Genomic DNA, 27,379 nt, shown 5'->3' on the forward strand with positions numbered 1-27,379 from the left:
TGAGGAGCATAATGAGAGTGCAGACCAATATGGGATCCTTGCTTTTATACTGTTTCCAAGGTGTTAGTGGTTGCTGCTATACTGATCATATATACTGACTGCAAATTTATGCTCCCACTGAAGATCAAGCTTCACGTTAGCTGCTGATCTTTTACTTTATATCTAGGAAGAAAGCCTTCTACTTTCTCAAGATTCTTCCAAACTTTTCAAGAGAAAAAATACCAGATTTCAAGTTTGCATAGCAAACTGTGACAGACAAGATTAGCACTGATTCAGGGAATTTAATCAGCTGCAGATAAATACTAAACTGGGAATTCAGTCATCAAAACTTACTGTTTAGAAGTAAAAAATGTTTGCCTCCAGAACTAGAATTCACTTAGCATTTATTCAATGGTATTTAAAACTTTGTATTTTATAGTCTGATCCCCAAGACAAATCTCACGAGAAGTGACCTTCGTTCTAATGTCATAGTTGACTTTCTCTATAGGCATAATAAGGTCCTTAGTCTCTTGTTCTAAAATTGGTGTGTTTTTTTTTTTCACATTTTAGAACAAGGATTATTAACCTTACTACTAAGGGGGGTCTGTGAATAGGCTTTAGAGAATATATGACCCCCCCCCCCTCCCGAAATGATATGTAATCTTTGTGAACACTAGCATATAGCTCATGCAATTCACAACAGGGCATGTGTCTCTAAAAGCTTTATGAACCTCTTTTTTGAAGTTACATAATTTTCTTCATGGACTCTCTTTCCTTAGATGGGAAAGTCAATGTCAACGACTTGAACGCAATACTGGATAATATGGGAATCAAGCTCTCAGATAAGGAACTTGAGGCTCTGACTCAAAATCTCCCTGGTGATGGTGAGCAAGTTTCCAGATACCATAGTTCCATGTTGGGAGAGCTTGGACAATAAAGGTTGCGAGGGAAAGGGCCCTTAGGAATGGTAATCTACACTGATAGTAGGAAGCTATAAGTACGGGCAAAGCATGTAAACAGCATATAAGCAGCCAGCTACCAAGTCACCGTGAAAACATTGCCCTTTGTATGAATGTCTTTTATGTTCTTTACCCATATTATGGTCACTAGAGGACAGTCTTCCACATTTTAAAAAGAAACATGCAGGCCACTTAGATGACGGTACTTCTGAATTTCTTCCCATTACTAATGCGTATAGCTTTGAAATGGTAGAGAACTATAAGTAAAATTAATATTTTTGAAATGGCATGTTTTTATGTTTAGGCTTTTCTTTCTAGTATTAATGAAGACAATGAAAACTGAATAAATTAATAGCCTAGAAAGATATTCTTCAGTAAATAGTTCTTAAGTAAGCATATATAAAGTACTTAAGATAATGCCTGGCACATAGTAAGTTAGGATTTATTATATTTATTCCCACATTGTTTTTCACGATATTTCATGAGTCTTTTATATCTCATTATGACTTTAATTTTCTTTTGCAGTTGATAGGAGGACTTCTCCTAAAACACCGATGAAGGAACTGCAAACTTTTACAGGTAAATGAGAAGTTGATGTAAATCTAGGGTTTCGGTCCTTTATAATAGTTTTTTTTCAGTGGTATTTCTGGTATCTTATAAATTCTGATGTTTTATTTTTAAATATATGAATCCTGGATTGACATTAGGAAAGTTTCTACACTAGGATACAAGACTATATGTCAATTTTAAATCCTAAGTTTTCTGTTACTTGTGCAAGTAACATGCTTTGGGTCACAAATGTTTAAATGAAAAATATCTAGAAATGTATAGAAAATGGCATGGTGAAGCTTAGAAATGATCAAGATAATGTATTCCTGATATCATCAATAATTCTTACCAAAGCAAATGTTTTTGAAGAATAATTTATATACGAATCTGCGTTATCTTAATTCACTCATCAGATTTTATTCTGAAAGTTGTTTTTTTCCAGCTTTAGGAAAAAAGGTCTTTAATTTATAATAAATGTGGTATTTTATTACCATAAGATACCATAAGATATGCTCCTAAAGATATGCTTTATTACCATAAGATATGCTCAACGGTTCTGCAATTGAGAACATCTTCGCCTAACACCTCATCTTGATATTAGGATATCATTAAACTTCATAGAACATATTTTACAACTTGATAGAATACCAGAGTTCCAAAAGCTTATATGTCTATTGTTCCCTCTCTTAAAAGATGAGAAGGTCGATTCTAATGACCTGAAAATTTTCCTGGGAAGCCTGGGGATTGAGCTCACAGATCAGGAAAAAGAGAAGCTACTGAAAACACTGCCAATTGACGGTGAGATTGATAGAGGTGTCATGGAGGTCTTTTGTTGGTCTTTAGGTCTGTGTAAATATTTCCAACTTTGTTTCTATTTATTTTTCTCCAAAAGTATAAAAGAAAAAATATTAAATTGAGTTTTAAGTATATAGAAACCTGTTACTGTCGCTTAGAATTTATATTGGAAGTTAAATAACCCTTTAGACAAGAGTTGACATTAACAGCTAAACATATTGTTACCTATCAAGCTACTAATTTGTTCATATCATGAGAAGAGAAAAAAAAAGAAAGATTGGAGATCCATGACAAAAAAATAAAGATGGGAAGCAGAAATTTAAAAGCACAGGGAAGCTATACTCATGTTTGAGCAAGGAGACTTCCTCAGGTACTGGAATAAAGAAGTTTGTCACAAGGAGAGAGGTTTTTGTTTCCAAACTTCATTATATTAGATGAAATAAACTAAAAATTAGAGACAACTCTTCTTAAAATGTTATTTTTGAAATTATTTATTTAAATTATTATTTATTTCACACCATTTTTGTGATTTCATGTTAATTTCCCCATTGCATGAATTATGGCTTTTCTTACAGCTGCTGGAAAGGTATATCACAACAGGTTGCTAAAGGGTGTGAAATCTCTCAATGGTGAGTAAGACCCAATTAAAAGTCATACTGTCTGACATTCCCCAACTTGACACTTTTATTCCAATTATGAATTCTGGCTCCTCACTTTGGTATCATTCCTTATTTATGATTCTTGCAGTCTACCCACATTTTAACTGATAACAGCGTATATTTTATCTTGTAGGAAGTTCCATATGGAACTTGCATTTTTTTTCAACTCTGTACACCCCTTCTCCATGCACGAAAAAATCACTTCACCTTAAACAAACAAACATAATAAGTAAATAAATAGAAAGTTGATATGCATGCAGAATTTTGGCATAATACACTTTTTTTTTCATGTTCCTACCTTCTGTCTTTCCTAAGGGGGAAAGGTTCATGTAAATAACCTGGACAACACCCTTAAAAAATTGGGACTTGAGCTCACGGAAGAGGAACTTGCAAAGCTGTCCAAAAATCTACAAGTTGATGGTGAACACTACAGATGTCCTCAGGCCATTTTTTAATTTTTCCTTTATATCTGATAGGTTTGAAAATAGATTTAATTGACAGATACATGTTAGAAAGTTTGGAGGAGAGCCCAATTTTATTTTTTTTACTTAAGTCTTTAATTTTAATTCCAATATAGTTAACATAGAAAATTATATTATTTCAGGTATACAATATATCAACAATTCTATATATATGTGATAAGTATACTCTTTAGTCCCCATCACCTGTTTCACCCATTCCCCCACCCACCTCCCCTCTGGTAACTACCAGTTTGTTCTCTATAGTTAAGAGTCTACTTCTTGGTTTGTCTCTCTCTTCTTTTTTTTTTTTCTTTGTTTACTCATTTTGTTTCTTAAATTTCACATATGAGTGAAATAGTATAGTATTTGTCTTTAACATTTCTCTTAGCATTATACTCTTTAGCTCCATCCATGTTGTTGCAAATGGCAAGATTCCATTCTTTTTTAAGGCTGAATAATACTCCATCACACACACGCACACGCACGCGCGCGCGCACATGCACACATGCACACACACACACACATATGTGCTACGTCTTTATCCATTCATCTATTGATGGACACTTGGAGGAGAGCCCAATTTTAAAGTCAGAATAAATCTTGGATCTTCATTACAATTAACCTAAAACAGCATCATCTTTCCGTAAATATACCAAAAACTGCAGAGGGTGCTGTCAGGACTCTAATAGCCTAAATAATAAGAAAGCAAAATAATAGGGATATGAAAATCTATTTATAGAGAAGTCAAGCCATTCTTCTATCTATCCTTCTGTCTAATGAAATCTTCACTCGAAAATGTGTTCAAAGATTTTTATCATAGTGCATGAGACCTTCAAGCTCCATCTGCCTGTGTGGACATATCTTCTCTCATTTTTCTAACTGTTCAAGCCATGTTGAGCTGCTTGTAGTTTCACATGCATAGCATGATGTCCCTGGACATTTTTCTCAACTTCTCCTCCATGTGAAGTCTCTTCCATCCTTCCATATTTCATATCAACTGCTCTGATACATTAATGTAGTTCACACACATCTCCTGCAGGAAGCAATCTTAGAACATACCAAGCTGGATTAGTGGTCCCTTCCTCAGCTGTTTGTTGGTACATGAAGTAAAGTTACCAGAATACCTGGCCAACTCCAATAGTATCTTCAGCTATGGCTTATAATGGCATCCAAAATACTAGGAAGAGCACACTTTTCCTGACCCAGTTTCTAGTATACAAGAGACCTTTGTATTAATGGAGATCATCTTAACTCCCTGAGATCCAGGCATTTTCTAAATGGTCTCAGGTAAAATGAAGATGTAAGGAATTTTTAATGGAATTGTTTCCTTAAAATATATGCCTTAAATTTGTCTTCTGGGCTTCTGACATTATTTTCATTGTGCCTTTTCTTGTAGCTAATGGAATGGTTGGTCTGAAAGAGGTGATGGATGGAGTAAAAGCTACTACAGGTAAGAGAGAAATTATGAATCGAAAACATTTAGTATTTATAGTAATTATATTGCATCATTATTGCTCAATTGCCATATTAGTTATGGCATTTATTTGTTCATTAAATTACTAGCAACTCATTTGTTTTCTGGTATATTTTTTATTTGTATATTTTGCTCTTCTCTTTTTTAGAATGGCCAAACTCTGTACTAGTGAAATAATATATGAAGTAAAATTTTGATAAAGACTACAGATAACTGACAAAAAATGAGACTAACAGATCTTACCTTATTTTATACATTTATTTGAATAAGTAATTTATAATATTCCAATTGAATAGCAGATACATAATGTAAATCTCACAGGGTTCAGAGTTGCCTTGCCATTGTCATTGTGACTGTGACTTCTTTTATTAGCACTTAGAGATCAAATTCTTTTTCTGTGAAAGTCATCGTCAGTATATCTGGAGAGGTCTCATTGGCCTATGCTCTTTATTCTGTACCGATTTAATCTACATAGCCATAGATTAATTTTCCCTGTTTGGAGTCATTAGATGATCCTTTAAATTCGTATATATGTAATGATGTCTATTTTTTTAAGGAAGGGAGGTTGATGTCAAAGATGTGAAAGCTATTCTGAAAAACATGGGAATAGAGTTCACAGATAAGGAACGTTTGAAGCTGCTGAAAAATCTGCCTTTCAACGGTAGGCATTTATATACTGATGTGACCTTAAAGTCTTCTTTGAAGCTTTTAAAGATTTTTTAATTTAAATTCCAGTTAGTTAACATACAGTGTAATACTAGTTTCGGGTGTACAATTTGGTGATTCAACACATCCACACATCACCCTGTGCTCATCACAAGTGCCCTCCTTCATCCCCATCACCTGTGTCACCCTTCCCTCGCCATCTTCCCCTCTGGTGACCATCAGTTTGTTCCCTATAGTTAGGAGTCTGTTTCTTGTTTTGCCTGGCTTTTTTACCCCGTGTTTGTTTTGTCTCCTCTTAAGCTTTTTTTTTTTTAGAAACTCAAACTATCCCCATTTGCTAAGATGCAACAGTAAATAAACAAACAAATACCAAACAAAATAATTTAAATGTTCACTCATTCTAGAGGGAAATTTCCATCTATGCAGTTTAACTCTCTGTTTTGGAATAATCATCCCCATGATGCTGACTCATGCCATCAAGGGGACTACATTTCTGAGGCTACCCTTACCTTTTTAGATACGTATAGGCAATTGTGGGAAGCAACCAAGGGAAAGAAGTGGTGTTAGACTAGAAGGGGATAAAAGGTCAGAGGTGATATTTTCCAAAAAAGCTGTGTATGTTATAGAGTGCCTTCTATGCTAAATTTTAGATAGACTTGCCATATTATAAACTTTCCCTAATTTTCTCTCAAACTTTATTTTAATGAGGGAAGTTTCTAGGGCAAATCATGAAAATCTCAGTTTTACTAAAGTTTTAGTGAATAGCCACATCATTTCTCTATGACCTTAATTGTGTTCTTTTTTATAGATGAAAACAAGGTCTTTAAGAACAGGTTGCCAGATGGTGTAAAGTCCCTTAAAGGTGAGTGAGAAACATAATAAGAATACAAATGAATATGAGATCTTCATTTTATACTGTTTCCAAGATGTGAATTTGAATGCTGCCATCTGTCATATGTACTGATTGCAAATGTATGCTTTTTTGGACCTCAATCTTTATTTTAGCAGTTGAATCTGATGTTCTGTCTTGGAAGTAAAGCACCACACTTTCTTGTCATTTTCGAAATTTTCAGGAAGAGAAATATCAAATTTCATGTTTACATGGGAAAAAATATAAATGATTAGCAGTGATCCAGAGAACGTAATAAATAGAAAAAACTAAATTGGCAGTTCATTCATCAAAAGTCAACCTACTATTGTTTAGAACTAAATAATGTTTGCCTCCAGTACCAGAATTCCCTAAGCATTCACTGAACACCATTTTTTCAACCAGATTTTTTTTTTTTAATTCATTAAGAAAATCGAGGCTGGCAAGAGTGATAGCCCTCAGCTTTACATCTTCAATCCCTCCCTATTCAGGTATCTTTAAGCACACCCATGTTAGTATAAAGGATGAGTGAGAAGTCCCTCTTCCTCCTCAAAGCTTACCAGGATGCCCTTGACTCCACTGTCTCCCGTATCTTTTAAGACCTTGCCCCACTGGCCATTTTCAACCTCTTCAGCCCATTCACATGTTCCACATACACCATCCTATAAAATAAGCAAACTAGAACTCTCCACACCCCTTTTTGGCCACAACTCAATCTCTTTCTTCCCTTTTTCATCCATTTCTTGAGAGACTTTTCTGTACTCTGAGCCCATATTTCTGTACCTTATTCTCAAACTAATTTCAGTATTAAATGCCATTTAAAACCTTGTGTTTCTGTAGGCTGGTCCCCAAGACAAGTCTCAAGGGAAGTAGCCATAGTTCTAAATTTGTAATTGACTGCTTAGAATATTTTGTCTCTGTGCTAAAATTGTTGAACATTAATTTATTTTTTTCACTTTAGAGCAAACATTTTCTGTTTGGTCCGAAGCAAATTTTGTGAATAATGATCTACTGCTTAAGAAATTCACAATGGGATATGTGTATCAAAAAAGTGTAAGAAATTCTCTTTTGAAGTCATTTAATATTCCTTATGGACCGTCACTTTTCTTAGGTGGGAAGGTCAATATGAACAACCTGGGCACTGTTCTGAACAACCTGGGGATAAAGCTTGCAGATACGGAACTTAAAGATCTGGCTGAAAACATACATGTTGGTGATAAGCATATTATCATATATACTAGTTAACCCCGGAGAGAGGTTAGTTACAAGAAACTTGGGGGGGGGGGGGGGCGGGGAAATGCCCTTTTTCATAGGGAGAAGGGAAGGCCCAAGAGCAGTGTGAGACACCATATCAATGACTAAAACACAGAGAATGTCATTTGAGTTTATGAGTATCCAGTTAACAAAGTCAAAATTAAACCAGTTTTCTATATGTGTGATATGTATGACTTTTATGTTCTCTGTAAGTATCATGTTTAGTAGTTGAGTCTTTCCAGTTTTGAATACAAGAATGCAGATTCTTTAGACACATTCACTTCTAAGTAACCTCCCCTTACTAACACAAATAAATTTGAGATATTATAGGCCAAACTGCACCATTGCGATTGCGTGGTTTTCATGTTTAGAATTTTCTTGTTATTCATGCTTGTCTTAGAATAAAAGTGGACTAGAATAATAATCTAAAAAGTGTGTTCAAAAATATTTGTTTAAGTAAATATTAGCAATTATGATGGGGCCTGACACATAGTTAAGTGCAACTGTTATAGTTCTTCCCATGTTTTCCCACAAACTTTTGTATTATATCTAGAATGTAATATTTGAAGTCTATATGATATATGAGATCCATAATATATGGGATCTATAATATACTGCGATTTTATCTTCTCTTATAGTTGATGAGAAAATTCCTCTAGAAACACTGATGGAAAACATCACAGATTTTACAGGTGACTGAAAAGTTACTATAAAATTAGGATTCCAATTATCTACATTAAATTTTGGTTTTTGCTAATATTTCCTGGTACTTCATCACTGACTTGTAAATTCTGACATTTCTCTATATTTATTAATGAAATATTTGCTTCTAGTGTTACATGTATTGATATAAAATTATCTGATTTTGCAATGAAATTACCATACTATTTCTTGCTTTCAAATTCTACAATCTCTGTTGTTTATGCCAATAATGTAATTCACTTCACCAGTGTTTAATAACCACAGTATAGAATGGCACAGCAAATTAGAGAGTGAAGCCTAAAATTGATGGAAGTAATGAATTTATTGTATTTATCATATAATTCTTATTTTTTAAATTAAAATACTTTTTCAAAGAAAAATTCATATAAGCATCTATTTTTCTAACTAATAGATCAAATTTCATTCTGAAAGTAGTCTGTCCTGATTTTAGAAGACTCTCTTGTTCACATTAAGAAAATAAATTTGACCTATCATCTACATTGATTCTGTAGTTGAAAATGTTTGTTTGTTTTTATTACTGTAGTTTTCAGTCTGAAAACAAGGAGATGGTATTAATTATCCTAAAATAACTTTTTTCATTAGAAATAATTACTATTATCTGGAGGTGCCTGGGTGGCTCAGTCGGTTAATCGTCCGACTTCGGCTCAGGTCATGATCTCGCAGCTTGTGAGTTCAAGCCCTGCATCAGGCTCTGTGCTGACAGCTCAGGGCCTGGAGCCTGCTTCAGATTCTGTGTCTCCCTCTCTCTGCCCCTCGCCCACTCGCTCTCTCTCTCAAAAATAAGTGATAAAACATTTAAAAACTTAAAAAAAAAAAAAGAAATTATTACTGCTATCTGAAATGAAGATGTATACCAAATTTCTTATTTTCAAAGGTGAGAAGACTGAATCTAGTGAGCTAAAAAATGTTCTGGGAAATCTCGGAATTGAGCTCACAGATGAGGAACTAGAGAAGCTGCTGAAAATACTGCCAATTGATGGTGAGTCATACAAGTGTCTGTGGGAGCTTCCAAGGAAATTAGATTTTTGCAGATCTGCATGAAAATTTTCACTTCTTCTCAAACATGATGGAACATTTTAAAAAAACTAAAATGTAAGCTACATTTTAAAACAGTAAGTGTCGTTTAGAGTTTATTTTAGAAGCCAAGCAACTCCTCAGATGTAAGTTGCCATCAGAGCCAACAAATGTCTACTGTCTCCCTTCAGGGCTTATACCATAAGAAGGAAAAAGAGAGAGATAAGCGAGCAATGGAAGAAATTAAAAATAAAAGTCAGAATTAAAAAGAAAGCAAAGAGATATTTGTACAGTACAGTAGGCCCACTCAAGGGGACCAGCTTATCATATTGAAAAAGCCTTCTCTTCCTTAATTTCACTGTTATATAAAGATGAAAATTTTAGGTGAAACATTTTTTAAAAATTTTTTAATGTTTATTTATTTTTGAGAGACAGAGAGTGATAGAGCACGAGCAGGGGAGGGGCAGAGAGAGAGAGGGAGACACAGAATCCGAAGCAGGCTCCAGACTCTGAGTTGTCAGCACAGAGCCTGACGCGAGGCTCAAACTCACAAACTGCGAGATCACCACCTGAGCCGAAGTCAGACGCTTAGCCACCTGAGTCATCCAGGCACCCCATAAGTGAAATATTTATAATGGTACTACCGAATTATCATCCACATATTGTACAAGTAACCCAATATAGCATACAATTAAGTGAATTCTAATGTATTCACCACATTCATCACAACAATCAATTTTAGAACATTTTTATTATCCCAGAAAGATATTCCATACCTATTAACAGTCACCTCCCAATTTCTCCATCTCCCTCAGCCCTGGGCAACCACTAATCTATTTTCTGTCTCCATCAGTTTCCCTATTCTGGATATTCCACATAAATAGAATCATATAATACGTGGTCCGTAGTGACTAGTTTCACTTAACATAATGTTTTCCAGGTTTATCTCTGTCCTGTTATGTATTAATACAGTTGACGCTTGAACAACACGGGTTAAGAGCACTGACTCCCTGTGTAGTCGAAAATCTGTGTATAACTTTTGACTCTCCAAAAACTTAACTACTAATTGCTTACTGATGACCAGAAGCCTAACTGGTAACGTAAAGTCAATTAACGTACATTTTGTTGTTATATGTATTATATACCCTATTCTTTACAATAGGTAAGCCAGAGAAAATAAGATGCTAATAAGAAAATCATAAGGTGGGGCACCTGGGTGGCTCAGTCAGTTAAGCGTCTGACTTGAGCTCAGGTCATGATCTCACGGTTTGTGGGTTCGAGCCCTGCATCAGGATCTGTGCTGACAGCTCTCTCTCAAAACTAAATCAACATTAAAAAAATAATTTAAGAAAATCATAAGGAAGAGAAAATACATTTACAGTGCTATACTATAAAAAAAAAAAACAAAACCCACGTATAAATGGACCTGCACAGTTCAAACCTCTGTTTTTCTAAAGTCAACTGTACTTTGTTTCTTTTCGCTGCTGAATAATAGGCTATTCTATGGATATAACACATTTTATTTATCCATTCGTTGGTTGATGCGCATTTGGATTGTTTCCACATTTTAGCTATTATGAATAATTCTCCTATGAACGTTCATGTACAAGTTTTTACATGGATATATATTTTCATTTGTCTTGGGTATATACCTAAGAGAGAAATTGTTGGGTCATATGGTAATTCTGTGTTTCACCTTTTGAGGAAGTGCAGGCTGTTTTCCAAAGAGGCTGCATTACTTTCCATTTCCACCAGCGGTGTATCAGAGTCCCAGTTCCTCCGCATCCTGGTCAACACTTGTTACTTCTGTCCTTTGATAATATCCTAGTGGGTATGAGGTGGTATCTTATTCTGGTTTCGACTTGCATTACCCTGATTGCTAATGATGTTAAGCATCTTTTCATGTGAATATTGGCTAAACGTATACCTCCTTTGGAGAAAAATCCACTCATAACCCTCATCCGTTTTTAAATTTGGTTATCTTCTTCTTATTGAATCGTAGAAGTTCTTTATACATTCTAGATACAAGTCCCTTATATTTTCTAGATAGAAGTTCCTTATCAGATACATGATTGCAAAAGTTTTCTCCTGTCCTGTGAATTATCTTTTTACTTTCTTGACAGTGTTCCTTGATGCACAAAAGATTTTTAACTTTGATGATGTCCAGGGTATAACTTTTTCTTTTGTTGCTTGTGTTTGGGTGTCATATATTAAAAAAATGTCTAATCTAAGGTTAAGAAAATTTACAGTCATGTTTTCTTTCAACATTTTTATAGTTTTAACACTTACAATTAGGTCTTTGATCCATTTTGAGTTACTTTTTGTATAAAATGTGAGCTAGGGATCCAAAAGAATATTCTCTTTGCATGTGACTGTCCAGTTGTCCCAGCACCATTTATTAAAAAGACTGTTCTTTCTTCATTGAATGTGCAAGTACCTTTGTCAAAAATCAGCTGACCAAACATTGGAAGGTTTATTTCTGGATTGTAAATTCTATTCCATTAATGTATATATCTAGTTTTATGCCAGTACCTCCCTGTCTTGATTACTGTCACTTTGTAGTTTTTAAACTCAAAAGTGTGAGTCCCCTACTTCTTTTTCCTTTTTAAGATTACTTTTGCTTTTTGGAGCCTGAGCTTTATCATATGAATATTAGGACCAGCTCATCAGTTTCTGCAAACAAACCAGCTGGAATTTTTTATAAGAATGTATTGACTCCGTGGATCAGTTTAGGGAATATTGTTACATTCACAGTATTAAGTCTTCCAATCCATAAACATAGGATGTCTTTTCATTTATTTAGGTCTTCTTTAATTTCTTTCTATAGTGGTTTAGAGTCTCCAGAGTATAAGTTTTGTACTTCTTTTGTTAAAATTATTCTTAGGCATTTTATGCTTTTCATGCTCTTGTAAATGAAATTGCTTTCTTAAGTTTTCTTTTCATTTGCTTGTTGCAACTCTATAGCAATACAGTTGATTTTTGTATGTTGATACAAGACTGCATTTTCTGCTTCTGAAATTATTCAGTTCATGCTATTTTTGTGAAACTCGTATTCATTCTACCATTACATGAATTATGACTTTTCTTACAGCCAATGGAAAGTTATATCGTAATAGACTACTGAAGGCTATGAAGTCTCTCAAAAGTAAGTAAAAAACGAAATTATAAGGCATGTTATCTAGGTCTCCAGGTACACCATCCAAGCATGAATCTTGGCCCTATATAAGCTTTTATTTATAATTCTCCCAGCGTAACTACATCTTACCTGCTGTTAATATACACTTTCTCTTGGCAGGAAGTCCACTGTCTTCTTAGATTTTTTTCAACTTTTTCTCAAGAAGAAAAACCAACCCTGGCAAAAACAAACAAAAAACCCTGGTTGTTATTGAAAAGCAATGGTCAGCTACAATAATCACTAATAAGTCAAGCCAGTAAACAAAAAAGAACCCTACTTTTTATGCAGAGTAATTAAGTTAGTGGTCTGCAGTTCTGTTTGTTCCAGCACCTTAACCTTGTCTTACTTTGTAGGCTTGTCCACAAGAATAGACTAAAGGAAATGCGGTTCTGACTCCATTGACTTTCTATTTGAGTCTTTAAGTGGAAAAGCCTATTTGGGATTTCAGCCTTGTCAAAGTGTAATAATAACAGAGGCATGAAATATATTTTATCTTTTGTTTCTTTTGTTTTAATAATATGTGGTCATTGAAGTTAATAATAGTTTTCCTAAAAAACATTTTTAAATTTTACTATTATACAACTTTTTTTTTTCAAGTGTTGCTTTACTGTCTCTTTCCTAAGATGGGAAGATTAAAAAGAATTACCTCCATACTAGTTTGGGAAATATGGGAATGGGGCTCACAGACGAGGAATTTGCTGGATTGTCAGGAGACCTACAAGTTGATGGTGAGTACCAAAGGTAGCATTCAGGATCTATTTATCTTGATCTTCGATTTAAAGGGGTATCAATTAAAATTATGTTGTGAGACAAATTTAGCTGGACTTTATTATACTCTAAAAACAAAGTGTATCTTTTTCTGAGCTCATGTCATTGATTACATGTCTCTTTTGGACTTCTGTAGCAAACGGGAATGTTGATCTGCATGACGTGATGGAAGGAATGAAAGCTATTACAGGTGAGCACAAAGTCACTATAAACCTAAATTCCCATTGGAACACTGACTATATTTTACCATTAACCTTAAATGCCATGTTGATTCTGTTACTGTACTCCGTATTATAAATATTTGCCCAGAGTTGGGCTTTGTGGTATTCGTGTTTTGGTAATAAAATTTTAGCTTCAAGTCTTGGTAAGAAGACCCTTACTCTCTTAAAAAAATAATCTAAAAATAACTTTTTTAGAGTCACTAAATTTCCCTCACGAGCCTTTCTCTTTCTGATTAAGGGAAAGTTGACATCAAAAACCTGGAAACCGTTCTAGGTGACATGGGAATCAAGCTCACAGACCAGGAACTTGAAGATCTGAAAGAAAACCTGCCAGTCAGTGGTGAGCACGTGAGATACCATTGGATTTTGAGCTTTAGGTGTTATGTACCGTTAGCAATGAAAGGAATGGAACGAGGGAACTTTTTACGCAGAAGAGGTCCAGATTGTAGATGGGACAAGAACACTGACAAAGAAGTTGAGAATGTAGTATTTGGACACAGGTGGCATGGCCACTAGAAGAGTCTGCGAAGTTCTGAGGACAACAAAGTTTGCCTTTCCAAAATGGCCGCTTTTGAATCTCATCTTTTTGTTATCAAATTCAAGAGTTGATATTTTATGAAATAGAAAGTCAAATTTACATTTTTTAAATAAGTATATTTTTAATATTTTAAATCTTTTCTTCTGTTCTATATTCAAGCATATTCTTTGAATCAGCTTGAATTGCTGAATGGCTATTTAAAGTGCATAACAAAATGCCCAGTAACAAAATGCTGTTATAATCTGAAGGGGAGGAGAGCGTTCTTATGCTATTTTATATCATTTTATGAGCTTCAAGTTATGTGTTTTTTCTGTTACAGTTGATAATACAGTTGCTCTGAAAACTTTGAAGGATGAAGTGAAAGCTTTTACAGGCAAGAATTTGTTATAAATGATTTGCAACAAATTGTGGTTTACACTAAAAATTTTAATAGCATTTTCTCAAAATTCTACTACTGCTTTACAGATTCACATACTTTCAGTATTCATTTTGATAAATATGTGCATCTACTGATCAACATCTTAATCTAACATTATCTGGGTTTATAAGTAAAACAAAAGGACTATTTCTTCATTGTAAGTCATATATTCTTTGATGCTTTTTTTCAGTAAAAGTGCCTGGCTCTTATTTATACACCCAAACCTAGATGATCACAGCAAAAGCAGGGTGGAGCTGTAGAAATAAAAGTCCATTACCAACAGCTAATTACATAGTTTTAACAAAGTAAAGTAAAATATGTCACACTTTGTTAATTGTGTCTTGTATCATACTAACCGTCTCTTGACCTTATTTCTGGATAATTATATGACCAGATTTGCTTCTGTACTATGTGATATCATTCCCAGTGTTAGGGATACATCCCATTTGCTAATATCGAGGGACAAATTCTATTTTTTATTTAGCATTTGACTCTTTTTATTAGAAAATCTTTCACTCCATCTTTCCTTTTCATTCTGGTATCAGAGTAAGGACTAGAGCAGCAAAAGTAAATGTTTAGATCATGTTAAATAATCAGATTGTCCGTTAATAGTTTAACCTGTAACTATTCTGTCTTTTCAAAGGAGAAAAGGTTGATTCCAGGGACATACAAAATACTCTAAAAGACATGGGGATTGAGCTTACAGACAAGGAGGCCAAGCAACTGAGGAAAACACTGCTCCTTGATGGTAAGTGAATGCCACATAAATGCCACCATGCCTTCCAGGGAACCTGACTTTATGGGTCAGTGCGAGCCATTCTTAATCTTTTAGTAGTACAGTTTTGTCTTAAAATGCCATAAATTAATAGAGAAAGGCACTTCTGACTTGAAAAGAAATTCTTTCATTACCTCGTGGAACACAATCTGAAATTCATCACTACATTGCCATATAGTAATCTGAGTGACTAATACTATCCTCTCAGATTGGTATTAGTTTTGCAATAAGAGCAAGGAAACATAATGAAGGAGAAAGAGGACATCAGTAGAATAAAAAGGAAGAAATATTTTAATGTATTTTTTAGAATGGCACCATGGGAGAGTTTAATAAATGTCTGTAATTCCAAAGAATGGGTAAGTTTGTCACTGTGGAAAACATCTATCTATCTCTATCTATCTATCTATCTATCTATCTATCTATCTATCTATCTATCTAGAGCACATGAGCAGGGCAGGGGTAGAGAGAGAGAGAGAGAGAGAGAGAGAGAGAATCTCAAGCAGGCTCCACACTCAGCACAGAGCCTGACATGGGGTTCAGTCTCATGACGGAGATCATGACCTGAGCCCAAATCAAGAGTCAGATCCTTACCGACTGAGCCAGTCAGGCACCACAAACATTTATATTTTTAAATGTCCACGTCGTATAACTATAAAATAAATGCATTTTTAAAGCAAATCATTGAAATGTATCTTTCTACAATCATATAATTTGTAATGTTTTGGTTTTCTGGAGATCTGAATTGTACTTTTTCTTACAGCCCACGGAAAGGTGTTTCAAAGCAGGTTGCTGAAGGATGTGAAGTATAATAAAAGTGAGTAAGAAGCACAAAGATGAGGCATATGAAATATCCTTAAGCATTAAATTTATATCACTAGGATATAACACCTTATTTTGCTTCTTGTACCACATCTATGTTTTTGCTGGTAGTAATCCTTACTTTATCTTAGATGAAAAGTTCTCTACTGCATTGTGGTTTTTTTTTTTTAACGTTTATTTATTTATTTTTCAACGTTTTTTATTTATTTTTGGGACAGAGAGAGACAGAGCATGAACGGGGGAGGGGCAGAGAGAGAGGGAGACACAGAATCGGAAACAGGCTCCAGGCTCCGAGCCATCAGCCCAGAGCCCGACGCGGGGCTCGAACTCACGGACCGTGAGATCGTGACCTGGCTGAAGTCGGACGCTTAACGACTGCGCCACCCAGGCGCCCCCCGTTTATTTATTTGTTGAGACAGAGAGAGACAGAGCATGAACGGGGGAGGGGCAGAGAGAGAGGGAGACACAGAATCCGAAACAGGCTCCAGGCTCTGAGCTGTCAGCACAGACCCCGACGCGCGGGCTCCAACTCACGGACCATGAGATCATGACCTGGGCTGAAGTCGGACGCATAACCGACCAAGCCACCCAGGCGCCCCTGCATTGTGTTTTTGAAGCTTTCTCTGAAGAAACAATTATATGAACAGAAATAAAGATGGAAGGAAAGTAAGGAGGGAAGGAAGGAAGGAAGGAAGGAAGGAAGGAAGGAAGGAAGGCAGGCAGGCAGGCAGGCAGGCAGGCAGGCAGGCAGGCGTGTGCAAGGGAGGAAGGTGGCAAGGAGAAAGGAAGAAGGTTTGGGACTTACTCCAAAATGTGAGCAGAAGCAAACAAAACAATCTCAGAGTAAGAGTTTAGGAAAGGACTATAATTTCTACTTCTTGGTGGAGATTACTGGTTATTGCTCTTTAGTTACACTTGCTCAGCCCTGCCCCACCTAACTTTTTCCTGGGCCTGTATGTTTAACGTTTGAGGAAACAAATTCTAATTCTAACTCTGCTTTTAACTCTTTATTTTTTTTATTTTTTTAATGCTTTTTTATTTTTAAGAGAGAGACCAAGAGAGATAGAGTGCGAGTGGGGGCGGGAGGGAGCAGAGAGAGAGGGAGACACAGAACCCAAAAGCAGGCTCCAGGCTCTGAGCTGTCAGCACAGAGCCCAATGTGGGGCTCGAACTCACAAACCATGAGATCATGACCTGAGCTGAAGTTGGACGCTCAACCAACTGAGCCACCCAGGTGCCCCTGCTTTTAACTCTTTAAATTGTAACTCAGCTTGTAAAGAGCTGTACATATATATTGTCGTTTTGTTCTTTGCTCGAAAATTTTAGCAGTTATGCTAGATTGTGAAGTCATTCTCTTTTAGCAGTATATTCATGTAACAGCACCAACTATTACTATCTTAAAGAGATATTTGCACCCCCATGTTCATTGCAGCATTATCTGCAATACCCAAGACAAAGACACAACATGTCTCTTGACAGATGAATGAAGAAAATAGAATATATATATATATATATATATATATATATATATATATATATATACATATATATATATATTCTATATATATATATATATATATATATATGTACATACATAATACATAATAGAATATTATTTGACCGCAGAAAAGAAGGAAAGCCTGCCATTTACAAGGATGAAACTTGAGGGCATTATGCTAAGTGAAATAAGTCAGACAGAAGAAAACAAATACTATGTGATACCTCCTATGGGTGGAATCTAAAAAACCAAACTCATAGAAACAGAGACCTGATTGGTAGCTGCCAGAGGCAGGGGGTTGGGGAGAGGAATAGGTGAAGGTAGTCAAAAGGATGCAAACTTCCAGCTATAAGAGGAGTAAGTTCTGGAGATATAATGTAAGGCACGTTGACTATAATTAACAACACTATCATATTTTTGGAAATTGCTGAAAGAGTAAATTTAAAAGTTCTCACCATACACACAACCAAAAATGTAACTATGTGAGATGACAGATGTGTTAACTAACCTTATTGTGGTAATCATTTTGCAGTGGATATATATGCATATATTGTACACCTTAAACTTATACACTGTCATATGTCAATTATTCAATAAAACTGGGGGAGGGGCGCCTGGGTGGCTCGGGGGTTGAGCGATGGACTTCGGCTCAGGTCATGATCTTGCAGTTCGTGAGTTTGAGCCCCGCGTCGGGCTCTGTGCTGACAGCTCAGAGCCTGGAGCCTGCTTCGGATTCTGTGTCTCCCTCTCTCTGCCCCTTCCCTGCTCATGCTCTGTCTCTCTCTGTCTCTCAAAAATGAATAAACATTAAAAAATTTTTTTAAATAAGATAAAACTGGGGGAAAGGGGGAAAACATTCATGTCTGTTAGTTGAAGATAATAATATACGTTCATGAATTTTTCTAAATATTTTGTATTCATTCCATTTTTTCTTTCCTTTTCATGTTTTCAAGGAGGGAAGATTGATGTAAATAACCTGGATCCTGTTTTAGAAGCCATGGAGGTCAAGCTGACAGAAAAGGAACTGAATCTGTTAAAGGATCTTCTGCGTGGTGAGCATTATAGAAAACACTGTGATTTTAAACAGATGTTGTGCTTGCAGAATTAATTTTGACTGTTTCGAAGGTTTAAATTATTTGTTGCCTGAAGGCATTTGAATAGCTTGCAGAAGAACTCAGGGAGGAAAAAGGCTGTGTGTTTTTTTTTTTTTTTAACGTTTATTTATTTTTGAGAGAGAGCCAGACAGAATGTGAGTAGGGGAGGGGCAGAGAGGGAGACACATAACCCGAAGCAGGTTCCAGGCTCCAAGCTGTCAGCACAGAGCCCAATGCCCAGGAACCGTGAGATCATGACCTGAGCTGAAGTTGATGCTCAACCGACTGAGCCACCCAGGTGCCCCAAAGGCTGTTCATTTTTGTTGCTTTAAAACCTCTCATCGGGGCGCCTGGGTGGCGCAGTCGGTTAAGCGTCCGACTTCAGCCAGGTCACGATCTCGCGGTCCGTGAGTTCGAGCCCCGCGTCAGGCTCTGGGCTGATGGCTCAGAGCCTGGAGCCTGTTTCTGATTCTGTGTCTCCCTCTCTCTCTGCCCCTCCCCCATTCATGCTCTGTCTCTCTCTGTCCCAAAAATAAATAAATGTTGAAAAAAAAAATTAAAAAAAAAAAATAAAACCTCTCATCTATTTCTTTATACATCTTGGACTATGGGTGGATGCTAGTGAGAAGGGGAGGGATTTTTGTTGTCTGGTTTTACAAAAATAGGATCTGCAATGTGGTTTTTTTATTTTTTCTCGCTGATCCATATATCACTGCCATTCACACCATGGTGCAGAACATCATCCATGAGAGGCTCCACTCCTCAGTGCCAAGGCCATTGTGTGTACCTGCCAAATACAGTCCTCTCTGTGTTCTGACCATTGAGCCGGATGGCTTATTCGCTTATAAAAGAATATGAAGATTTGACAGCCACTAAGTGCACCTGTCATTGACACAGGGTTCTCAAAACTAAAACCTAGAAATGCCACACACCTGTCTGTGCCTTCAGGAGAAAGCTCCATGTGTCAAATCTTGATAATGCAGTATGTCCCGTGTAAAGAGGAGCCTGTGTAGATTGGCACATTCTGAGGAATCTGTCAGTGTAAAGTGGTAACATCTGCCTTTTTTATTTACAAATGTAAATGAAATGTAATTATTCAGCCATTCCTCATTTCTCTATTCATAGATATTGAGATGCTTTCTTTTCTGGTCACTATAACAAAGAAAGTTAACAGAAAAATATGTATAGTATTACAATTTTTAAAAAATATATGCAATACACTTTATAAACATAAGAAAGTTCTGGAAGGCTATACACAAAACTGTTAGTAATAGGAGAGGTACTGAAGCTGAGGAGAGGTAAAAGAAGGGACGTTTACCTTTTCTTAAACGCTCTTTTTTTTTTTTTAGTCTGTTACACAAAGTATGTTTTAAATTCTACTTTTTTAAGCTTAATTTATTTTGTGTTTAATTTAAGATGAATACATGGGGTGCCTGGGTGGCTCAGGTGGTTAAGCGTCCAACTTCGGCTCAGGTCATGATCTCACGGTTTGTGAGTTTGAGCCCTGCATCAGGCTCTGTGCTGACAGCTCAGAGCCTGAAGCCTGCTCCGGATGCTGTGTCTGTCTCTCTTTCTGCCCCTCCCCTGCTCACATTCTGTGTGTGTGTGTGTGTGTGTGCGTGTGTGTGTGTGTGTGTGTGTGTGTGTGTCAAAAATAAATAAACATTAGGGGCGCCTGGGTGGCGCAGTCGGTTAAGCGTCCGACTTCAGCCAGGTCACGATCTGGCGGTCCGTGAGTTCGAGCCCCGCGTGGGGCTCTGGGCTGATGGCTCAGAGCCTGGAGCCTGTTTCCGATTCTGTGTCTCCCTCTCTCTCTGCCCCTCCCCCGTTCATGCTCTGTCTCTCTCTGTCCCAAAAATAAATAAACGTTGAAAAAAAAAATTAAAAAAACAAATAAATAAATAAATAAACATTAAAAAATTTTTTAAAAAGATGTATACAAATGGTGTGGTAAAATGACAGGATTTGGGCTATGTTTTTATCTACCAATTAGGTTCAGCGGATCACTAAATTGACCATTTAAGTAACTAGTTCCTATCAAATATCCCTCACTGCTTAACACTGGTCTCTACCTGCCCATTGCATCAACATGTGCTAACACAAGATAACAATCCTAACGAATACTGAGAGATACATAATTTTAAAAAGTGAGGAAAGTAAGATTGAAGGATTACTCAAATCACACAAAGCCACTAACGAATGTGGACCTGGCAGAGTTAGAACATTTAATAATTGAAGAAAAAAAATTGTACATGAATAATATGTACATGAATAATATGATAGGACATTCAACATACAGTGTTTTCAATTTCAAAAGATTTTAAAGGACCTCTTGGAACAAAGTCAATCTTTTGGTAAAGGTTATTTTTATATGTCTCATTTCAAAGTTCAAAAGCTGTGGAGTACAATAACCTAATTTGCTCAGAAAAAAATCACATCCCAACACACTTGTAACAGTCGGCATTGAATTCATTGTTTCTTCTAAGAATCATGGAATAGTTATAACCTGAATTTTCTTAAATATTAGGTGAAATAAACTTTGACAGTTTTCATCTTTATTATTTAATAAAACCATTTAAGATTTTTTTTCATTATTTATTATTAAATCTTGGTCCTCATTGCTAATGAATTATTTTCCTTGGTCATCTTCTGGAACCATAAATCTTAGATTTAAAAAAAAAAAACCTCCTGTCCTGTGTATCTTTTTTCTGAGTCCATGTTATTGTTCTTCTCTGATTAAACTTTGTCGTACAGGCTCTAAGAAAGTTGATCTGCAAAAACTGACGAGGAAAGTAGAAGCTGTTGCAGGTGAGGAAAAAGTTACCAAATACATATGATTCTGATTCTTTACACATATTTTATATTCTTCCCTGTTACTTTATATTCCTTTTAAATTATGATATTTTGGGGCACCTGGGTAGCTCGGTCAGTTAATGTCTGACTCTTGATTTTGGTTCAGGTCATGATCTCACGGTTCGTGAGATCAAGCCCCGCACCTGGCTCTGCACAGAGCCTGCTTGGGATTCTCTCTGTCCCTTTCTCTCTGCCCCTCCCCTGCTTACTCTCTCTCAAAATAAAGAGGCATTAAAAATAATAGTAAATAAATTAGGCATAATTTTTAATAAACTGATTTCCTGGACTTTGGTTTTTCAGGGTTTTCTTTTTTTTTTAAGTTTTTCTTTAAATTCTAGTTAGTTATCATATAGTGTAATATTGGTTTCAGGAGTAGAATTTAGTGATTCATCACTTATGTAACACCCAGTGCTCATCATAACAAGTGCCCCCCTTAATACCCATCACTCATTTAGCCCATCCCTTGCCCACCTCAGTTTGTTCTCCATCAACCCTCAGTTTGTTCTCTATAGTTAAGAGTTTGCCTCCCTCTCCCTTTTTTTTCCCCTTCCCCTATGTTCATCTGTTTTGTTTCTTAAATTCCACATATGACTGAAATCAGAAAGTATTTGTCTTTCTCCGGTTTGTCAATGCTTTAACAACAAAACATAGTGCCATATTTTGTTAGGCCCTGTAATGTCATTTTTTCCAGATTTTTACTAAACACATATTAGTGCAATAAAAAGAGACTAAAGTTTTATTACCTACTAGTAATCTCCCACAACAGAATATTATGAAATGCATTACTCTGCACTCTGTTATTTTGTCTCTATTATTACTAAAGTTATGGAAATAAACACTTTAATATTTTACCATAACTACAGTCAAACGGGACTCATTTGACTTTATTACAGATTGAGTAGTTGGTGCTAATAATTAAACAGCAATAAGAGATTTCATTATTATTTAGAATAACTAGATGGTTCTTTAAAATCTCACATGTTACCATTTCTGTCCTTTTAAAGGAGAGGAAATTGATGTCAATGACATGGAAACAGTTCTAGGAAACATGGGAATAGAACTCACAGATAAAGAACTCTCACAACTGGTGAAAAATCTGCCAGTTGATAGCGAGTATTTAAATAAAAATGTAGTCATACAGGGAAGTGTATTGTTAACTTGTGAAAACTTGTAAAATTGTCTCTATCTTATTGCTTGTCAGAAATAAGTTTATGATTCATGTTACATAATTTTAAATGACTATTATATGTTAAAATTTTCTCTGTGCCAAATTTATCTTTGGTTTGAGAAGTAACCATTGTATCATCATGACTCCTATCATCAGGATTCAGTTATATTACTTATAACTTTTGAGTCTATCAAGAGATGTAAAATTTAATCCAGAATAAATGAGAAAAAGAGAAAGGAGTGATCTAATAGGGGAAAATGAAAATATCACAAAAGAAAAATAAAAGATATTTTTCAGAATGGCAGAATGTCAGTATCCCCATCCCTTATAATTTCATTATTTGCCACTAAATCAGAAAATTTCTAAGGCAGTTCACAAAAGATGTCTTACTGAAATTGCTGATTTCTTACTAGACAGTAATGAAGTTCCACATGGCTCTTCTGTGATCTGAATAGTCCTTTTCCTTACAGATGGAAAGGTCTATCGAAGAAGGTTGCTGGATGGTATAAAGTTTCTTAAAGGTAAGGGAGAAACTTAACAAAACACAAATCAGTCTGAGATCATCACGTTTGGCATTTAGACTAATTCCTTGTGATTAAATTGTCAACTCTGCCACTTAACACATTATTATATACTTTTGTTTCTTTTGTAGATGATCGTGTTCTTTAGGAGATCATCTTTTATGTTGTAACTTGGAAAGAATTCCTATGCTTTCTTGGGATTTTTCAAACTTTGACAGAAGTAGAAATTATCAGAGCCCAGGCTACATAGCAAAAGTAAAGGGAAAATTAGCACCTCTTCAGTTAGTTTATTCAGCAACAAAGGACTACTAATCTGACATTTAGACCAAGAGAGCAAGAGAGTGCTAGAAAGTCTCCAAGAAACTGAAAGAACACGGGACTGAATAGGTAGACAGGGAGCAGGCCAGGAAAAAGGTCATGTCTAAGCAAGGTTCCGAATACCACCTTCATGATTTCTGCCAAATCCACACACTATTGGTACTACTATTAATATTTTCACTGATACTGATTTACTTTTTACTTAAATTAAAAAAATTTTTAAATGGTAATGGAAAAACAGCATGCCTTAACGTAACTAGACGTTAATTGTAAAAACGAACACAATGAAAATGAGACAATAGTGGTTAGAAAAGCTGGAATTGTTATCACCCTACTAGAATTCTCTGAGAAGTCATTCTGTCACCTTTCAGTTTTTATACTGGGCGTGCTTATATTAAGATTAAAATTAAAACAATAAACTCAAACTCGAACTCTTATTATTGACTCTGTCCTCCTGTAAAGATCTCATCAGGCTTTGGTTTTTTGGAGGAACATGATAACCATCATCCTCTCGAGGTGAGGGTTTATCCCACATTTTAGGGACATTAACTGTTACCTGTATACTTCTTTTTCCATAAGGAGGGAAGATTGATTCCAGTAAAGTGGGTGAAGTTTTGGGAGCTATGGGCATGGACCTCACTGAAAAGGAGCTTAAAGACATAATGCAAAATCTGCCAGTTAATGGTGAGCATTTTGGATGCCACTGAACACTCCAGAAAAACTACTTTTGTAAGCCTATTTAAAACAATCATTCAAAATGCTTGTTTGACATCAAGAAGGCATTCTGAAAAGCTTGGGGAAAAAAACTCAGGTCCAAAGAAAGAACGCATCCTGTCTGTCGCTGGTTTCACATGCACACTAGAGAAAGATTTCAAGATAACTCGACTTTTTCACTCAACCTTACCTTTTTATCCCTACAGAGTAAGGGAGAATTGATAGGTATTGCTCAAATTACAATTGAGCTCCTTGGCCACATTTGCTAATGCGTGACATCAGTATTTACAAAAAGGGTACTTAGTATAGGTGTGGCTATCTGTAATGTTGTTGTTTTTTTTCCTTTGTTAATGTGTCCAGAGTATCCCTGCACTACATGGCCGCCATCTCAGTGTCTGTCTGTGTCTCACCTTCACATGGGTCCTATGGGGAAAAGTCTATTGCAGGCAACTTAAAACAGTTCTTCTCTAAATCGGTAGCCGAGTGAAGTCACAGAGGTCACAGAGCCTCCCTTCCACCAAATGCTGTTACTGAAGCAATCACAGACCCTGCCCAGATTCAGTCTAAGCTTTTGGTGGGAGATGTATCAGTCACACTGTAATAAGATCGTGTGGGGCGGGAAATCTATGTCTCAGCCATCCTTGAAACATATGTTCTGCCACAGCTCCTTTTACTCAGCATACGTGTTTTAGATTCATCTCTGGTGTTGTCTGTGTCAGTGATTTGTTTTGGTGGGAGTTAAGACGGTGGAGCAGCATGGGGACCCTGAGCTTGCCTCATCCCTGAAGCGCAGCTAGATCAGGACCAAACCATGTCAAGCACCTAGGAAACTGAGCTGAGGATCAACACAACAATCTGCGTAACTTGAGCCACAGAACTCAGCAGGTACACAGTGTGGAGAGGTGGACCGGGGGAGAGAAAAGCCACGGAGGGTAGGGAGCTGTTTTTGCTGAGAGAGGACAGGGAAAAGAGAGAGGAAGAGAGCGCGGTCCATCACAATCATGAAAGAACAACACTTCCCTGAAAGTAGCTGGAGAGAAAGAGAAAGAGTGAAAACACTCTCAGGGGACTGAACAAGAAATCTGCCCCCCAAAATCTATTGATGGGAAGAAAGGAGAGGGTGTCAGTACCACCAGGATTCTATAAACAGTGGAGCACAGAGCCTGAAGTTCTGGAGGTCAGTGCCTGGTGGTGCTCTGGTGAGGAAGTAGGGCAAATCCCCAGGGGCAGGTAGTGGGGTTTGACGGGTCCTTGTGCCAATAGGGAGAAGCAGTTCTCCTCCTTGGGGTGCATTTGGTAGAGGCCATATGGCCTCCCCATGGGCAAAAGTCCCCGCAGACCCCAGAGAGCAGCCACATTTGCTGGTATCGGACGTCAGAGTGCAATGAAACCTGGAACCGGCTGTGTGTTGTGGTTTGCCACAATCCCTGACCCTCTGCCACTGCACGATCGCACAGATGTCTTCTGAGGCAAGTCAGCACCTGGCCATTGCTCAGCAAGACTCTCCCCCAGAGTTGGCACCGGTCCCAGCCTCAGGGGTCTCTCAAGTGTCTGGGGTTTTGAAACACAGCCCCATCTGAGATCAACTCTAGAGGGAGGTGCCACCTGGTAGGTGGACATCTTGGACACAGACCGGGTAGGGACAGGGAGTCGAGGAAGGCCTGAGACAAAGGAGGGGTGCTTGATTGTGTCAGTGAAAGCACAAAGTTCCAATGCCAGAGACTAGGGAGCTGGGCGAAGCCACCTCTCCCTTGCACGCACATGCTCACCACACTGATCCACCCCAGCAAGCTAAGCAGCGCCACCTAGTGGAGAACAGACTGTTACACCAAGCCCCACCCAACTGCGCTTCCAGGCACATCTCCTCGAAGACCAGCACAAGTCACTCCACCTGTTTAGTGTACGGACTAAAGAAGACTTCATAGTTCCAGTTCTAGGGGAAACTGGATATAACTTCATTCAGGTTTCATTCCACCTGATGGTTCATTTATTTCTTCATTTCCTTTCCTTCTGTTTTTGCTTAAATTGTTTTCTGTTTTTCCTCTTTCTTGGATACAGAAAGAGAAAATTTTATTTTTATTTTTTAGACCTTATTCTTTATTTTTAAAAATACTTTCTTCCATTTCATTTTCTTTAATTTTATTCTATTATATAAATTTTCTTACCTTTTTTTATTAATTAACCTTTTAATTAATTTTATTAATTAACCTTTTCTTTAATTTTATTCTATTATATATATTTTCTTACCTTCTTTCTTTCCCCCTTTTCTTCCCCTTTCTTGCCTCTATTCTATCAAGCTTCTTTTAAGAAGCAGACCAAAACACATATAGGATCTAGCTTCTTTCATTTGATATTTTGTCTTCAATTTTTTAATTTTTATTTTTTATTTAATTAATTTTTCTTCCTCTAAAATGACAAAGCGAAGGAATTCACCCCAAAAGAAAGAACAAGAAGAAATGACGGCCAAGGGCTTAATCAACACAGATATAAGCCAGATGTCTGATGTAGAATTTAGAACCATGATAATAAAAACGCTAGCTGGTGTTGAAAAAGTAGAGAATCCCTTCCTGCAGAGATAAAAGAAGTAAAATCTAGTCAGGACATAATTAAAAATGCTATAACTGAGATGCAATCTCAAATGGATGCCACAGCGGCAAAAATGGATGAAGCGGAGGAGCAAATAGCGATATAGAAGACAAAATTATGGCGAATAATGAAGCAGAAAAAAAAGAGAGAAATATAGGCAAAAGAGCATGATACAAGACTTAGAGAACTCAGTGACTTATTAAAAAGGAATAACATCTGAATCATAGGAGTCCCAGAAGATGAAAAGAGGGGAAAGGGGCAGAAGGTTCATGTGAGCAAATTATAGCAGAAAACTTTCCTAATCTGGGGAAGGACACAGACATCAAGATCCAAGAAGCACAGAAAACTCCCATTAGATTCAACACAAACGGACCATCAACAAAGCATGTCATAGTAAAATTCACAAAATACACAGACAAGGAAAGAATTGTGAAAGCAGCAAGGGGGAAAAAAGTCGTAGATCTATAAGGGAAGACAGATCAGATTCACAGCAGACCTATCCACAGAAAATT

General features: G+C 36.6%; 2 protein-coding genes across 2 annotated transcripts in view; both read left to right on the plus strand.

Moving 5' to 3' along the window:
* Positions 1–7,655, plus strand: part of LOC147574431 (EF-hand calcium-binding domain-containing protein 13-like) — a 28,480-nt gene extending 20,825 nt beyond the window's left edge. The window contains exons 7-15 of the mRNA XM_086685475.1: positions 759–863; positions 1,464–1,517; positions 2,181–2,285; positions 2,858–2,911; positions 3,257–3,361; positions 4,799–4,852; positions 5,433–5,537; positions 6,351–6,404; positions 7,522–7,655. Coding sequence (XP_086541601.1) covers positions 759–863; positions 1,464–1,517; positions 2,181–2,285; positions 2,858–2,911; positions 3,257–3,361; positions 4,799–4,852; positions 5,433–5,537; positions 6,351–6,404; positions 7,522–7,655 — 770 coding nt within the window. The remainder of the gene's footprint in view (positions 1–758; positions 864–1,463; positions 1,518–2,180; positions 2,286–2,857; positions 2,912–3,256; positions 3,362–4,798; positions 4,853–5,432; positions 5,538–6,350; positions 6,405–7,521) is intronic.
* A 1,571-nt stretch (positions 7,656–9,226) lies between these two features.
* Positions 9,227–27,379, plus strand: part of LOC147574432 (uncharacterized) — a 299,824-nt gene continuing 281,671 nt past the window's right edge. Inside the window, exons 1-13 of the mRNA XM_086685476.1 lie at positions 9,227–9,366; positions 12,493–12,546; positions 13,200–13,304; positions 13,481–13,534; positions 13,804–13,905; positions 14,423–14,476; positions 15,165–15,269; positions 16,057–16,110; positions 18,567–18,665; positions 21,462–21,515; positions 22,565–22,669; positions 23,199–23,249; positions 24,147–24,251. Coding sequence (XP_086541602.1) covers positions 9,228–9,366; positions 12,493–12,546; positions 13,200–13,304; positions 13,481–13,534; positions 13,804–13,905; positions 14,423–14,476; positions 15,165–15,269; positions 16,057–16,110; positions 18,567–18,665; positions 21,462–21,515; positions 22,565–22,669; positions 23,199–23,249; positions 24,147–24,251 — 1,081 coding nt within the window. The 5' untranslated portion in view covers position 9,227. The remainder of the gene's footprint in view (positions 9,367–12,492; positions 12,547–13,199; positions 13,305–13,480; positions 13,535–13,803; positions 13,906–14,422; positions 14,477–15,164; positions 15,270–16,056; positions 16,111–18,566; positions 18,666–21,461; positions 21,516–22,564; positions 22,670–23,198; positions 23,250–24,146; positions 24,252–27,379) is intronic.

This window comes from Puma concolor, chromosome E1 (assembly GCF_028749965.1).
Source record: "Puma concolor isolate L17-30 chromosome E1, mPumCon1.1.hap2, whole genome shotgun sequence".
In the NCBI taxonomy this organism is placed as follows: Eukaryota; Metazoa; Chordata; class Mammalia; order Carnivora; family Felidae; genus Puma; species Puma concolor.